A 16,619-nucleotide genomic window follows, 5' to 3' on the forward strand; every position below is an offset into this window, starting at 1 on the left:
GGTGACAGGACGGTAATCTGGTGTTTATAGCAATACCTTGAAAAGTTCAACCAGAAGTTAATTAAACCATAGGCAGTCATCATTAGCTATTATTTATATGTTCAAGTTGCTTGCCAATAAAGTGCTTATATATATTAAATGACCAAAAGCAATAAGCAGAGAATGATCCATCAGCCAGATTGAAAGAAGCAGATTGAACTCGGGCACTTACACACAAATACATTTTTCCTTTTGCTGCATTATCCTGCTCCTGGCACTTAGAAAAGCATTTTGTCCCTTGATCAAAGTCACGTTTTTCAGGAGGCTCCAAACCCGGGCAAGTTCTCTTGTTTTCACTTCTGTTTGTTTTCTCTTACATGACTTCTTCCTTCTGTCTGTGCTCATGGGTTTTGTGGTTTGAATGTAACCACTTGGTCAGAAGCTACTGCTCCTATCGTCTGGTGGTGGTTTGGGGCAGTTCTGGCAGCCTGGAAACATGGAAATTTTTCGGTAACCGGCGGAGTTGCCTGTTAGCCCAGTCCTTTCTTTCTCTGTCTGAGTATCTGCAGACCGAGAGGTTTGGGCAATAGGGCAGCCAGGGGAAAAAAACAACACTTGTTGTTCCTTGAGGCAAAATACAGGTTCCCTCGACCTTACAAAGGGGCTTTGGCATGGCTGCGTGTTTTGGGAGGGAGCAAGGAGGGAGAAGGAACAGAAGCTCTATTCTCTTCACGCTGTCAAATTTCCAAAATGAAAAATCTTTTAGGTGGTAGCACACACAGAAAAAAGCATTTGCAAGGTGAGCTGGCAAAACAAACAGTCCTTTTTACTTGAAGATGGATGTGTTCCCAGTTCTGGAGAGCAAACAAGGAGAAAAACCTCTGTGTGCCCAGTAGAAAAGACATCTTATTTTCCTGCCTTTAAGTAGGTATTGCATACCAGAGGAGGCTTAAAAAAACAAGTTACGAAAGCTGTTTAAAGGCAGTCGCGTTGTTTGAGTGTTGGCACTGAGCACTGGCACTGCAAGTCTGCCTTTCGGCTCTTATCGTTTGGCTTGTGGGAGGTGGGCTGAGAGCACTGCTCCTCCTGCGTGGAGCTGCGGTCCTGGGAGCTGGCACTGACGTGGGCAACAAGGCTGGTTTGGGAGCTGGTTTGTAAGCTGATGCTCTGCTCCACGTCAGGAAATTTCACCTGTGGCGAGGCGTTTGGAAGCAGTGAGTCCTATGAAGTCATCTCGGGTGATGCATCGCGCTGACTTAGAGCAGCGTGAGGTGCTGCGATGGCCCTGATGTGTTAGTGCGTCCTTTGCAGCAGCCTGCGGAGATGGGAGCTGGGACAGGGGTTGGGGAAGAGATGACTTTTTGCAAGCTGGTTGCTCAGTGAAAGTCCAGATAGTTGTAGTTACTGCACACGGTCTCTGTAACTCTCTTGTAGGCGCCACGTAGAAAGCTGAATAGAAAACGATCCTGGCTTAGAGTTTTCTCTCTTGTTCCCATTATATTAGCCAAGCACTTGTTTTATTGCAGTAACACCCTGTACGCGATTGTTACTTCAGCTGGTGGTAAGGGAAAAAATGTTCAGGCATGCAATTAAGGCAACGCTGGTGATTGTTCTAAATCCCCATCCCAGGCTCTGATCAGAGGTCTTTGTTCAGCAGTGACCTTTTCTTCTTAGAAGTCCTTAACTTTCTCTAAAAGACGTCCCTCGAACACAAACAAATCCTGGATGCCCCAGTGACTTGGGGCAAGAGGTAGAAGAGCACCTTCATCAGTTCAAGGCCTGCTCGTACTGTTCCTGGAAGATTTGAGACAATTTGTACCAAGTGTTACCTGTAACGTGCTAATTTCTCCTCTAACACAGCCGATGACATCTCCGTGCCTACCAGCAGGAGGTATGCAGCGCAGCTCTAGAGGGCTGTGCACTTGGGCTTTCACAGCTAACTTCAGTCCTCGGTGGTTTTGGACCTCCCAGGTGTTCAATAGCGATTGTTTATCAAATTGTTTTCTGGAAACTCAGCTATTCAGGTGTTACAAAGGAGGCTCCAAATTACTTGGAACTGAAATTTCACCAGTAAATAGAATAAATTAGCTGTTACTTTCAACACGTTTAGGGACGTCACTAAGGAAAGTAATTCCTAGCATGCTCTGCACTGCGGGTGGATGGGCTTTGCAGGCTGTCACAGTCTGTTCTGTGGCATCCATGACCAGAAAGATGCGATGTTAATAAAATAATTGGGAAGATTGCATGCTGTGATACATGGTACCCCAATTCCACCACTTTGTGAAGTGCCCCAGTATGATGGGCAATGGTGCCTTGTGTGAGCTCGGCACTCTGTCCTGGGAAATTTCCTACCCACTTATGATATTATTGAAAAAGTGAGCCCTGTTTTATTTAAAAAAAAAAAAAAAAAAAAGGTAGTGTGTGTACAGATTCACCAGCTATTTAAAACCTGCAAAGGCCCGAGTCGACAAAAGCCAGGACGTAAAAGTGAGGGCCATACAGATGTGCGTTGCTCTCACAGCTGCATGAGCCCTGCTGGTGGTGCAGGGCTTTGCTTCCACCTTGCCAGCCTTCACCATGGTCTGCAGTGGCCCTTGCAGACCTGTTGAATGTTCTGCCCTATCGTTCACAGAAATAATTTCACTTTTGACATAAGAAAAATGAGATTTTTTTCCCATCCTCCTGTAATCAGGTTTGGTATAACCATATTAATAGAGACAAAGTAGTTAGTACCTTGTTGCTGTGCAGGAATTGTATCTGTATCCCTGTTCAGTTCAGCAGACTGGGACAAGTTCAAGAATTGGAGTACTCATTGAAATGTTTTTGGAGAGGGATGGGCCGTAGGGCTGGCAGCACAGATGCTTCTGGAGGGTGGGATGCAGAGAGCTTGGGATATGTTCAGGGCAGGAAAGAAAAGCAGGAGATAACGTATGGAATTACAGTTTGGTTATTGCTATTATAAAGAAAATTTTTAGGATCTATAAAAATCTGTGATGTTAGTCAATAGCTGTGGTGTCCTTAGCACCTTGTTTAGCAAACTCGCTCTTGTCTGTGCAGGGAAGTCTGCATGCAAATCCTTCTCCCTTCTGGGTATGGGAAGATAATTCAGTTTCTGTCACCCCAGCAATATGTCTCTTTCTTTTAGATCACTTTCCGAAGATATAGAGCAGGCTCCTGACTAGTCCTCCAGTTCTTAAAATCCCACTGTACTTTGAAGATAGGACAGGCGATAAATCTACAGCGTGCTAAATGTTTTCTATCAAGAGTTAAGAGCTGGAGATTCTCCTGGGCTCATTGCTGAATGTTTTTCTCAGTGTAGTTGTTTTTCTACCTCACCCTGATTCAAATGTCTACTTCAGACAGCTTTTGATCATATACTTACCTACTTTTATGGTAGAAAATAAGGTACGGTGTAGGCTGTGACCATCTGAAACAGTAATGTCAATGTAGACGTTCCTACTTGCCTTTATGTACTCCTCTTTGTGGAGTCTTTGTGTTTCTTTTCCGTATTTGTTTTTCAATAACACGTTGATCTTTGCAATGCAGTAAGAATCCTGTAAAAAGAAATTTCTGGGTGGTAAATCTGACATCCCATAGCTTGTAATCGCTCCTGTATGTTAGGTTTTTCTGGTTGGCTATACTAATTGGAACAAAGTATTGCTGTGTAAAATACAACTTGTTTGAAAAATGCTTTGGAGCTTTTTACAAATTTCCTTGGAGTTTATAATGTAAAAGATGTATTTTTAAAATATAACCAAAAATATTCAGTGCTTTATGGCCTCAAACATCATCTGGGAGAAATCCAGGAAGGAGGGGGAAAACCATACTTGTTTTAATGCTGTCTCTGCTACTAATAAAATTCCAATTACCTTCAGGTTGTTTAAATTCCACTTCATATATCAAGAGTAGAAATAATTAGGTGTAGAGCATCTCATGTGGCCCCCTTTAGTTTTTTCTCCAATATCGGATCACTGCTAATTCCATTGAATGTTCTATTTGTCTTCTTTATTTTTTAGCTACACGAAAGTAACTATGATGCTGGAAAAGCCCTGCAGCGGTTGGTGAAGAAGCCCGTGCCCAAGCTGATTGAGAAGTGTTGGACTGAAGATGAAGTGGTAGGGAAATGAATTATTCCCTTGAGCCTTATAGTTCATGTTGCTTCTCTCATTCATTTTATTTTTTTCCTAAAGAGGTTATTTTTATGGGAAAGAAAAGACGCAAATAATTTATTGCACAGGATACATCTTTGCACACTCCTAAGTTAGTGGGCTCTCATTCAGGGTACAGAACTTTATTAGGCTATTTTTCTAATAAAGAATGAGAGGAGAGGATCAAGTGACTGTTGTTGAGAGGACTCCGTAGAGCAGATGAACAGCTGGAAAACCTCTGGGCTCTAAATTTCACTTCTGCTTTCACCTCCAGGCAGGCTGGCCCCATCCATTAATTGGAGTAGGACAGGATGTAAAAAGGCACATGAAATATTGTCCTGGATTTGTACCTGCTGGTGTAGGAGGAGGCTCCCAGCGTCAGCACAAGTCGGCTAATGGGAAGCTAGATAGCAGTGTTTTCTCCTAAACCGAGTTTTAAGTCTCTTTTTCCCTTCATACGGGGTATTAGAAATTGCTTGCTGGCATTGTTCTTGATGGATGAGTCTTTGACAAAGAGCAGACCAAAAGGAGATAATAGGGAAGCTGGGATTTAGCCACGCCATCTGCATGCACGCTCAAGTATGCAGGACTCGTCAGGCTCCAAAACCGTGCTGAAAACAGCGCATCCATCTTAAACAAAGCTCCCAAAATAATGTATGGACATGATGAATGTGGGGCGTACAGTAAATATACAGCACAGCATCATGTCCTCACTGTTATGGAACTTGGATTTGGGTCCATACAGTTTAACATCCTGGTACTCTGCAAGCCTCATCCACACGCACAGCCTAAGGAGGAACCGGCACGGTGATTTCTCTGGCGTGTGCAGGTAGTTACAGACCTCTAGGGTATCTGGTTGGGGCCGTAGTGCCAGAGGTGAAGGAACATGTCAGCATGTCATTCATTCCTTCCTTCAGCCAGAGGTTGAGGTTTTTGGTCTATATGGCTTCAGATGGAAATTCCTGCTATTGATATTAGCCTACTAAAAGAGTAAGTGGTAGCCTATTAAAAGATTCTGCAGTCTGATGGGGGGGGGAACAACTTCTGACCTGAGAAAGACACCTTTTCAGAAAAGCTCTAATTGCCAGAGAAGGTGCTGGGAAAGCACTCCACACTCCCAGTCAAATGGACCACATTTTGTATTCTGGTGTCTTCTTGCAGGATTTGGGGGAGATGATATCTGTGCAAGAATTAAAAAGGCAAAGGTTTCTCCTTGTGGTTTGTTTGTTCTGCAGTTTAATTGCTGCAATTGTGAGATTGCTGCTGGCTTAATTTTTATGTGTATGACATAATGCAACTGCGCTTATTAAAGTGTTTTGTAGGGTTATAAATCACACGAAGTTGGGAGCAAATTCTAGGTTCTTAATTTGCTGACAGCTAGTAAACAAGCAGATTCTTATTCTTTCTGAATAAATAGCAATATTTGTTGCATTCAGCACAAAAGTTGCATTTTCTGGCAGCATGTGGAAACCAAATGCTGTTGTTACAACCCTTTGTTTGTCAGACCTTGCAGCTTGAGCTCACACAGAAGTACTTGACTGCAAACAGGGAGACACTTGTGCATTTTCACTATGTGGGAGAAGAGAAGTGCTGAACGAGTTCACTTGGATTAAGTCCTAAAAATATTTTGCATTTTAATGCTGCTGTTAAATGCACTTAACAAAATAGATTTATGTGAGATGTAATGTGTAAGAAGATGGTGCCTCCTTAGCAAGCTGACTAGGTATGTCTGGGTTGGTGAAAATGGAAAAAGGTTATTTCCTAGCTCAATAATTAGGTGGTGGTGTGCACTAAAATAGAAAATCAGATGGCTGAAATTTAGCTATGATAAAATATTTATCGAAGAAGAACCTCAGACTCGCTTGTGGTTTTTACCTTTCACTGTCCAAAAAGCTGCTTCTCTCATGTATGTTAATAAATATGGTCTAAATGGAAGTAGAAATTCAACTCGTCACGTGTACCTACCAGGTGTCTAAATGAAAAATCTGATTCGGGGCAAGACAACATGGTTCACGTAAAAGAGATGAGCAGTTTTGTGGATTGCTGGTTTTTTTTGGAATGAATGAAGTTTTAAGGTAGCTAATTGGTAGAGTAAAAGTACATTTGAAAACATAAATAAAAATACAATTTGTGTTCTTTTGTTAAGTAATTAAACTGGCATTGGTGCTGTAAAATAGAGCTGGTAATAGGTGGTGTTTTTATGGGCTCTTAACACTTTTTAATTATTCAGACGGTGGCTGGAGAGACTTTTTTTAAGCTCTAGTTTATCTAAAAGCCTTTCAAGGATTTATTCCAATGAATTGCGTGTACTTGCTCTCTCCTCATCCATACCCTTGTGCAAGAGCTAGATTAGGGCAGGCCAGGCTGTGTAAACCTGTGTTCAGGTCGGCTTTATTCAGAAGCCCAACAAAGAACCTTTGTGGTAAGGAGGGTGCCTGAAGTGGTAGGGTGGAAGAAGATCATGCGCTAGCACGGCAGCAAGGCGAGCAGAGGGTGAGTAAAAAGCCTAGAACGTGCTTTCCTAATACGGTTTTCGGCGATCTCGTCACAAAAGGGCATTTTGTTTGGGGCGCTGGCTGTTGGAACAAATGCTTCAAGTGCCTCGTGCTCGCTGTGTTTGTCCTCACGCTGTCATTACCTCCGTTTTCTCTGCCTACATTCTTTCTGTAGAATGGTTAAATTGAACGCTGCCAACTCCTCTTCTTCTGTGCTGAGGGTTTTTTTTTCATTCTCCTTGTTTTTTCCATCAGCTGCACTATGCTGAGAATGCCAGAGCTGCTGCAGCTCGGGGTTTTTGATCAGCAGTCCGTGTTAAATGGTAGAGAACAGAGCCTTGCGAGCAAGAAAAAGCAAAATTTACTGAAAAGTGAAACATTACTCCAAAAGTGCAGCCCCTGTGAGTGCAGACTAATGATCGTTAACTCTATAAATCATTGTCAGTCTCTGCTCGTTTTATCATATTTGTTCCTGTTCTGTTCCATCCAAGTTTCCAGAAACACTTGGCAGCCCTCCAGCCTCGGCAGAGCCAAAGATCAAACTGTGCTCTTATTTATAGACAGCTAAGCTCCACCTGCAGAACTTCATAGCTTGTTTGTCTCCGGCAGCTTGTAGAAAACTCCAGATTAAAGCAGCTGCACTGCACTCCTGAGCCTTTCTGGGGCTTGCAAGGCAAAGTTTCCTTCTCGTTGGCTCCGCAAACCTGCAGCAAACTCCTCCTGCGCCGTACGTAGGGTGCTGCAGCTGCACGGGAGCTCCACAACCACGTGTTTTTCAGAGGAAAAGACTGTGTCAAACCCCAAATCTGGCCAAAATAATTAAATTTCAGGGAGAACATTAGTGTTAAGTGTGTCCCCCCCATGTTGTGATGGGAAGCAATGAGAAGGAGGGAGCCTCAGGTGATGTGTGGTGGTGACCTGAGAGTGGCACTAGTGAGGGAGGTGGAAGACCTGGGTCCAAACCATGTCCCCGTTTGTGCTGGGCTTCATCTCCTCTTGCAGCCCAGCAAATACCTACCGAGTTATTTTTATAACTCATATGAATAGGCAGGTGCCACACCAGGCACTAAGCTCTGCTTAGTTAACCCCCTGAACTGGGAAAGGCTCTGTAAATGACCAGCTCCATCCCGGAATGGCTGAGGCTGGAGGCACCTCTGGGACCACCTGGTCCAACCCCTGCCCAAGCAGGGCCACGTAGAGCAGGTTGGACAGGACCACAACCAGAAAATAATTAATAAAACTAAGTCACAGCTTCCCTTGTCTCGTTTTTTTCCGCTCCTGCGATTCTGATCCTATAATATTCTCCTTCCCCCTTGTAGACCCCACAACAACACGCTCCCCCTTTTGTTATTATGAGTTAATTTTCTGCCAGCCCTGTAAGGTCAGTGTCCGAAAAGCTTTGCTGTAAGAAGAGGTGAGGTTGTATGGCCGGGCAGAGGGAAAGGAGCACCGGGGCAATGTCAGGTTAGCAGGTGGCAAAAGCAACCGAAGGGGAAGTGTGGGCACACTGATGGAGGGAAACAACTGGCTCGGTCCAAAAGTCAGTCTTCAAATGCTGTGCTTCCTTAGGTCAAAAATCCTCCGAGTTGGTTGGTGTGTTACTTGCATGAGTGTTTTGAGTGAGTTCCTACTGTGCCGGGGTGGTTACTGTAGTTCCTTCCTCTGTGTCTATGACAGCCAGGCTTTGTCCAGCACAGATCTCTGCAGCTTTCAGGAGGATTTGTGATCTGATGCTGTGTGAATAGCTCAAATTTATTGTAGTTAGCATTTAACTCTTTCTGCGGACTATCCGTTGCCCAAAGATTAAGCCTTTTTTGTTAATTAAAAGCACTTTGCTGCCTGTGACTGATCTATCCGGTAGGAGTTGCCTTGCAGTGATCAGAACTGATTAAAATAAAGGATGGAGGTTATTTTTACTACTGATGAAGTGGTTACAGAGGTTTAGATCAAATTAAATAGAGGATAAAATTTACCACTGATTGAATTAAACGGAAGGCTCTGTAAATATGAAGATGGAGGTTTGCTGTCTCCCTGGTGTTTCTAAACCCATGGCTATTTTTAAACCTTTCTCATTCCAGTACGTATATTCGGGGGCACACTGAAAACCACAGTCTTCCCTCCTGCCTAATAAAACCAGCTGAAGCAGCTCCTTCACTGATGCATCTAGAGGCAGCTCTAAGAGCAGCTGCTTCCTGTTTATAAAGGCTGCTGCTCCACCTGACAGCATCAATCTCCAGCGTGACTTGGTGAGCAGGGCTTGGTTTCTCTTGCCATGCTGACAAATTTACTCCTGCAGACAAATTCATCGAGCAGTTGTGGTGCAGAACGCCGCATCGAAGCGCTTTCCAAGCAAGCACCCCGCAGACCAACGTTGTGCAGCATCACCTGGTGGGATCCTGCTTGTTAGAGCTGGGCTGCAGCGCCAGCCAGAAAGCAGCAGTGAGGTTCCAGGTGGACGCTTGGTTTGGGAAGAAGCCACGCAGCGTGCTGTTAGGACAGAGCAGGTTGTTTTGACCACGAATGCCATGCCTGACGTGAATGGCATGATGCTGGGGCAGGGGGACCGACCTCACCCCTTGTGCACTTGACAGGCCGATGTCCTTCACCAATGCAAGGTTAGAGTAGCCCCATTTCCCTTCCTTTTCTTCAGCTGTGTTCTCTAATCCCCAGGACCTGGTAGCACGTGGGCTCTGTGACGCTCCGGTCTGCTCATCCTGCGTGCAGCCATGGGCTGTGGCATAGGCAGGACGTAGCGTTTGCCTTTCAGTGCACTGAGACAACAAAAAAGCTTTGCTGGAGCTCAGCCAGGATTTTTGGAGGGGAAGAGAAGTAATCTGTTCTGCATCTCCTGGCCACCTCTAAAAGTGGCTCTTTGTGTCTCTGACAGTACGGGCAGTTTTGATGCAACAGTCAGCGATCCCTATTAGGGGTGTGGTGGTGCTGGTCAATTAACCTTCTCCAGATGGAATTATTTCAAAAATTACGTTGAAATTGTAGTTTGAAACCTACTGACTTAGAGCTTTTTGTCTATCGGGAATGACTGCAACTAACCCCATTTGTGAGCACCTGAATTTGAACTCTGGAGCCTGTCTTGAGGATGTGCCGCTTCGCTTTCCCCATGTGCCAGACCCAGAGCAATGATCTTGAGCTGCTTTCAGTTTAGTTTGACTTGAAACACCCCCATTTTCTGCTGTGGTTTCAGTGGAAATATTTCCCAATAAAAATTGTCCTAATGGGATTTCCATTCTCTTGGGACAAGACATGCTCTGAAAGCAGCTTTTATAATTTCAGTGATGTTCAGAACAATTCCGAGCTTACGCTTGCTCCTGGTCCCAAAATGAGCTGTATCTGCACACTTCCATTTCAGATAAATAACCTATCAAATGACTGTCATTTACAACGGATACGATGTTCATCTGAAGTTTTAATTTAATGAAATAGTTTTCAATTCCGGCGTGCCCAATGTATTGGGAACAGTGAAGGAAATAGTCCAGTTCTAGCTGTTCTTCGCAGAACAGTTCTCTTTTTTTTGTCTCTGTTCAGTACATGCTTTTTTTCTGTCTTTTTATCAAAAGTACCACCAAAATCAATACAGCTTACAGGAGAGAGAAATACAAATCAGAACTAAAAGAGAACCTCTAGTTTATTAGGTTTTTAATTAAACATGATGAACACATTTTAAATAACACAAAGGCCTCAGGCAGAGCTGCATCTAATCGAAACAGATTAAGTCACCCGTCCACACTTGGGTAGTTATTAATTCTGTTTATTTATGCATGCTTGCTGAAGGCAGAGTTCACTGCTGCTGTGTTGCAGTTTATTGCACAGGGAGGCTTTTGCTGCATGGAATTGTGCTCCTAATTAGCATTCAGATGTTGATTATGAAGAACACTGGTGAGGCTAATTGAACCACCTCTAAAATTCAGGGCTGCCTTCCAAAGTTAAGAGAATCAGGGTGAAGCAGTAGTTTCTGCATTATTTCTTGGACTCTTCCTCCTTTTTCTCCTCCCATTTGTCCCATCTTTCAAGAGATGTTAAAATTCTCAAGAAGAAAATGTAAAATGTTCCTTAGGAAGGAGGTTTTACTCGTGCATCTCCGTGCAGAATTGCTGATGACACACTGTGACATCCTTGATAACTAGCTTTTATCATGAAATATGCTGCCCTTTAAATATTTTACATTGCTTTTGATGTAGAGTAGTTGAGGTAAACAACCTAGATTCAAACAACCTCTTAAATTTATGTGCAGGGATAGTTAATCCTTGCTGGCGATAAACCTTAATTGGCCATGTACATGGATTTACAAGTTCATAAATTTTAAAATATCCACACCTGGCTTCAGCTTAAAGCTCATTTGTCATAAAATACAAGTGGAGATCTGTCTGCCAAAAATGACAAGATACAGCAAACTAATTCCCTAACGTGTTTACGAGTGTTTGTAATCCAGTGTAGCTGGTCAAGAAATTACTTATGCAAAACACACGTACTTATTTGCCTGGCTTTTCTGCCTGGAATCATCTTCAAATGTCTCTCATCTGCCCTTTTTGGAATATCTGCTCATGAAAACATTGTTTTCATTGCTCATTCCTTTGAAGCCAGCCTTTTCAGTTATGCTGGAAGACAGAGCTGCTTACTGGGGCAAAAATACCATGAATTTTATTTACTGTTTATATGGCAGCTATAGAAAATGTGATTCATAGCAAAATTGAAACACAGCCTCTCGAACGGTGAGAAGGGAAAAAAAAAAATCATCAAGGGATATTTGAAAAGGAGGCTGGCATTGCAAGGCTGCGTTTGAGTAATTGAGTGGGCTTAGAAGGTTAAGATATCACTTGCTGCTTGGTTTTAATTTTTTTATCCATAAAAAGTAAACATTACAGCTTCTTAGCAGAGTACCAGTTCCTGTTAATGTTTTCTGGACTTCAGGAATTAAGCCGTCCAATGCTGTTTGCAAGTGCATTAGTCAAAAACAGCTGAAAATTAACTGAGGACTGAAAGAAAAACAAGCCATGGTCTAGTAAGTCCTCTATTTTAATAAGAATAAATCAAGTTTTAGTTTAAGAATAAAGGTGGAAATGTACAGTCCAGACTGTGGCATATTCTAAGAACTTAGGCTGTAAAAAAAAAAAAAAACCATCAGTCCTCATGGTAAAAAGTAACTGATGACGGATGAGAGTCGTCTGCTTGGGGGAAAAAAAAAAACAAAAATCAATTATTTAATAGTTGCATAAAACTCCAGTTACTTAGCAGTTGACAGATACACGAAATTATGAGGTGTAATACAGCCAGAAAATATAATGTATAATCTGGCTAGGAAAGGTGAATTTAGTTTAAATACAGGTTTTTAGACAAAAGATATCCATCTTTAGGGTTGTGATTAACTTGCATCAGTCTTTGATCCAAGCCCTTGTTTAAAGGGATCAATATTGCACATACAGCACTGAGTTTATTGTCAAGTCCTTTTGGAAATGAGACAGTGAATTAAAAATCAATTATACGTGCAGAAAAGTTTGTGTAGGGCAATCAATTTTGTCCTTTTAGTTTGCAGAAAGATTCCATTGTTTAACCAGCTGTGAAGAGGAATGAATTTTAAAAGCCTCCAGCAAATGAGATAGCCCAAATGGGGTGGGGGTAGATTCAAAAAAAATTATTTCAGCATTTCATGTTCAGCAAAGGCTGCCTTCAGGGATAAATCTATAAATCCTGTCAGTGACCTTGGCTTCAAAATGGGTGATTTCACTGCTTTCGTTAATCTTGATCTTTCCACAGCTGCCAGATAAGTTAGCCTTTTCTTAACAATATCATTATAGTTTTTGTTTGCTTTGTTTAACTGCCATATGTTTCTTGATTCATCGTCTTTTCTGCCTTCATGTGGAATATTTTTATCTATTAAGTACTTACCATATTGCTGATCCCCCAAAATAATACAACAAATATTTACACTGGCCAGTTGCCACGGCTCAGAGGGCTATTTCTGCGCGGGGCCGGGAAGCTAAACTCCGAGCTGAACTCCTCTATAAACTAAATAATTTGTAGGTGCTTTCACAAGTTGGGCTTTGGTTTTGTTTCCTAAAAAAAATAGCTTTGTAATAGGGAGACAGAAGCACAGTTCGCTGTTGCCAGAGGGAAGGAATCTGCTGCCTGGAAGATTAATAAATGCTCTAGCAGTTGATTGTTGAAACCATGTTTTTCATCTCATTTTCAAGGGCGTCTTAAAAATGGAGATCGCTTACACTTCGTAGCGTTCTCGATCATCTTTCCGTGTTCATTTCAAAACGAGAACAAGACACTGGGGGACTTGAGAGATTGCGTCTGTTCTCCCATCGGGCAGAGTGGTTATTTTATAAATGAAGAGGGCCAAAAAAGCTGTCCTTCGTAGTTTCTTAGCAACAGAGCCGGAGTCGGGTTTAACGTCCGCGCGTACCGTACAAGTGCTATGTATAGCAGCACGAGCTGTGCAGCTCGGCAGCGTGGCGGCTGAAACAAAGGGCACTCACCCAGCCCTTGGGCAGGGGAAGAAAATCAGCCCAGCGCACCCATACGATGCACGGGCTCGTCGTCTTCCTCCTCTCGCTGTCAGATGATGTTCTGGGCAGGGGCACAGTGCCTGTCTGCACTGCTCAGACAGCTAATTCAGATTTTTGTCTGCTAAGAGATCTGGAATCTGATTTAAATGTAATACCTTCTGTCCCGTTCCTCTCCAAAAGGAAACTGAGTCACGGCATTAACAGTAGGAGCATCAGGCGAGCGCAGGGATTGTCCTAATTTCCTAATTATGGCAGCTTCTAGGGTTAATGCTTTTGCCACAGCGAGCAGAACCTAAGGAGCCATTGCAAGTGTTCGTGTTGTAATCACGGTAAAACTAACCCTCCCATCAGTTTCTTAATTTTTTAAATTTAATTTTGAAAGGATACCATGTATCAAAGCTGTCTTGCTTACATTCCACTGACCTATTCACTCTCCGTTTTTGTACATGTTTAATTCCCAAATTCAAAATTTTGTAAAGATCCATATTTGTTAATACTATGACGGACTTCTGAGTCTGATAAATTTCATAGGGTATACTTGTCATGGTTTGCTTCCCCTTCTGAACACACATTTAGTAAATGGCCTTCCATAGGTTTTCTGGCTTGCGTTCCTTGATGTACATTGACCCAAAGTCTAGGATTGCGTGAGGGTTTTCATGGTTTTGAAAACAGTTCTTAAATTTAAATACAATAGTGTTTAGCTCTCTGTTTTCAGAAGATTTTTGATTGTTTTGGAAATGCTCTAAAGAGTGTGATTTAAATTTTACCTTTCCTAATGGTCTAGAAGGGGGACATCCACATGGACTGGGAGTGACATCCACAGTTCTTGGTTTGATTTCAGATGTTGTCAGTTGCCCCGGCATGTTTCAGTAGTTGGAGTTTATCTGTCTTGCAGGAATTAAGGAATTCGCATCAGTCTAAAGACCCTATCTCCATAATACCTAAAAGTGCAATTTTAATATAGTAATAAGTAATGGTGAAGTGCTGTGTTGTTTTCCATGTCAAGTGTACAATAGAAATGCCCAGCATCTTTCCGAGTAATTTTGGCTTAGTCTAAGTTGATACAGGTGCAGAGTGCACAGTTACCCGTGTCAGAGTTGCTGCAGTCAACGCACGGAGCCCAGGAATGGGTTACTTGCTACAGCAAGCCCCTGCTTTGCGCTGGTTGCGACCTAAACCATGGGAAATTGTATTATTTTTTTCTGCTAGCCTATTCCTGTTGAGACCTGGGAAGGTAGTCTTAGCCGTGACTCGCACCACATGAAAAGCTCTTCAGCTCGCTGTGTCCGGGGTGGTGCTTCTTGCTGTAAAGGGTGCAGAAGATTTCAGGCACAGTTCCTTTGTCTTTGCCATTGCACCCGAGGAATGCTATCCTTGCAGAAGGATGTTCCATGCCCTCTTTGCATTTCTGGGAATATTTATTCCAGTTTGTCCGTGTCGTTTGTTTTCTCTAGTGAGGTGAGAGTCTCATGGTCTCAAGAAATTGCCAGGCTTTTACCGAACTCAGAGAGTTTCTTTTTGTAGAGGCACCTTGGTTGGGCCGTGCTGCCAGCGAGAGCCATCGTGAGCTACAGGCGTAGGAAATAAAAGCTATCTGTTTTGCTGCCTTGCAAGTGGTAATTCAATATTTTAGATTGTTTGGGCAGCGAAGGGTAGGGTAGCGCTGTTGAACTGCTTAAGCCTGATGGATGGAGAAGAAACACGTTTTCAGGATTGCAATGCATAACCCAGATGGAGCGGCGTGACGCAGGGGAGGCTGGCAGCTCCGGCTAAGGAATGGGAGTCTGAGGCTGAACCCTTACTGGTTTAGGCACCTGTAGATAAATAAACCATCTTCAGGAATTGTGGTGGGGGAACAGCAGAAGCACTGTCCGGGATGCTGGGGACTTGGCATCCAGATGAACCTCGGCGACAGCCAACTTGAGCTCCATGGCAGAGAGCTTCGCAGAAGGAGAGCGATACCGAACCAAACGATGACGGCATCTGGAAAATGGGAGTTGTAGTATAATTAAGGTTATTTCTGAAATACGGCACTCTTAAAGTTTTGATTTTAATGTCAGTAAATGCTCATTTTGAACGGGTATGTGATTTTTCTAATAGCTATGAGGAGAAAAACCAAGACAAAACAAAAGTAACTTTTTCAAATGCCACTGGATTTGCTGTGATCCTGCCTGACAGCTCATCTGAGACTTATTTACTATGGACCAGGGGATGTTACAGCAGAAAATGACAAAATTCCTCTTTGAATTGGTATAGTGACATAGTTCTTATTTAAGAAACTCTGATTACTGTCACAACATGGATGCTCTGTGTGCTTTAGCGCTCAGGACTTATCTTTCCTGCACAAGTGTAAGCAGTCTGAATGCCAAGCTACACCTCATTTGCAAGTTCTGTTTGCATGATAAATTTTATTTTTCTAATCTTCCCTATCAACAGCGCTGATTTTTTTTAATCTTTCAGATGACATAAAATGCATTTTAATGAAGCAAATTATATAGCTTTGTCTCCTTTTGTGCACAAGCGGGGCGGCCATATTCAATTAGGCTGAAAAATGATCATTTGTTCTATTACAGGCTGTAACAGAGCGAGAGAGAAAACTGTGATCCATCACCAGTTGCTCAGCTTTATGTTACTTAAATCACTTGCCATTCTGTCAGCAGCTCCGAACCCTCTATGGGAGCCATTATTTAATTTAAGTTTGTGGAGGTGTCACTTGTTTGATAATAGGCTGCTTCTGTAGTAGACGCGGAGCGACTAAATATTAATCATTTTCTGCATCCATCCAAGATTCCTAATTAGTTAGAAGGGTAACAGCGCCAGTAAAGCTAATGATTATGCTGCCATAAAAAGAATGTGACAGCAAATAAGGACTCGATCCAGCGAGATGCTGAGTGCCTGCCAGTGCTGGGGAGCCTGCGGGAGCTGGGGACACCGAGCGGTGTGCGGGGCAAATTGGGGGGCTTGGGGCGACCGCCGGGGGGGGGATCCCATGGATTTGGGAGTGCAGATGCCACCTTGGAAGGATCCTGTTTCCTGTTTTGTAGCAGCCAAGCAGCTCGGCTTTCAATCTTTTTTGAAAAGTTCGTTGTCAGCACAGAGGAAGCTCCCCCGGACAGCCCGTAAATAAGCTGAGCCGCTGCAGAGCTCCGCTGGAAGGGGCGTGCGGTTAGGTCTGCTCTTCCTTCCTCCTCGCTCGGGGTTGTGTAAAGGCTCTGCCCTGCTGCTCAGGGTGCAATCAAAAACAACCACTTGGTGCTCCGTGTCTGATGCTGCTTTTGTGCTTTTGTGTGCTGTGGTTTTGAAGATACAAAGTGCACATCGCTCCTGGGTTTGTGGTTTCGCTTCAGCTTTTACTACCCTCTGATATCTCGCTCGCTCCCCTATCCACTTGTGCACGATCCACCACGTTTTCTTCCTTGTTTTTTTTCTTTGTGCCCTTCCTCTTCTCCCTTACCCCCCCCATTCATATT

The 16,619-nt window shown here is 43.2% G+C and overlaps 1 protein-coding gene across 11 annotated transcripts in view; it reads left to right on the top strand.

Annotated features, from left to right (window-relative positions):
* The window catches only part of RERE (arginine-glutamic acid dipeptide repeats), a 232,582-nt gene that overhangs the window by 153,324 nt on the left and 62,639 nt on the right, over window positions 1-16,619 (top strand). For all 11 annotated transcript variants that reach the window (XM_048067313.2, XM_048067317.2, XM_066982188.1 and 8 more), the window contains one exon: window positions 3,996-4,094. In XM_048067313.2, coding sequence (XP_047923270.1) covers window positions 3,996-4,094 — 99 coding nt within the window. The remainder of the gene's footprint in view (window positions 1-3,995; window positions 4,095-16,619) is intronic.

The sequence above is a fragment of the Anser cygnoides genome, chromosome 23 (genome assembly GCF_040182565.1).
Source record: "Anser cygnoides isolate HZ-2024a breed goose chromosome 23, Taihu_goose_T2T_genome, whole genome shotgun sequence".
In the NCBI taxonomy this organism is placed as follows: Eukaryota; Metazoa; Chordata; class Aves; order Anseriformes; family Anatidae; genus Anser; species Anser cygnoides.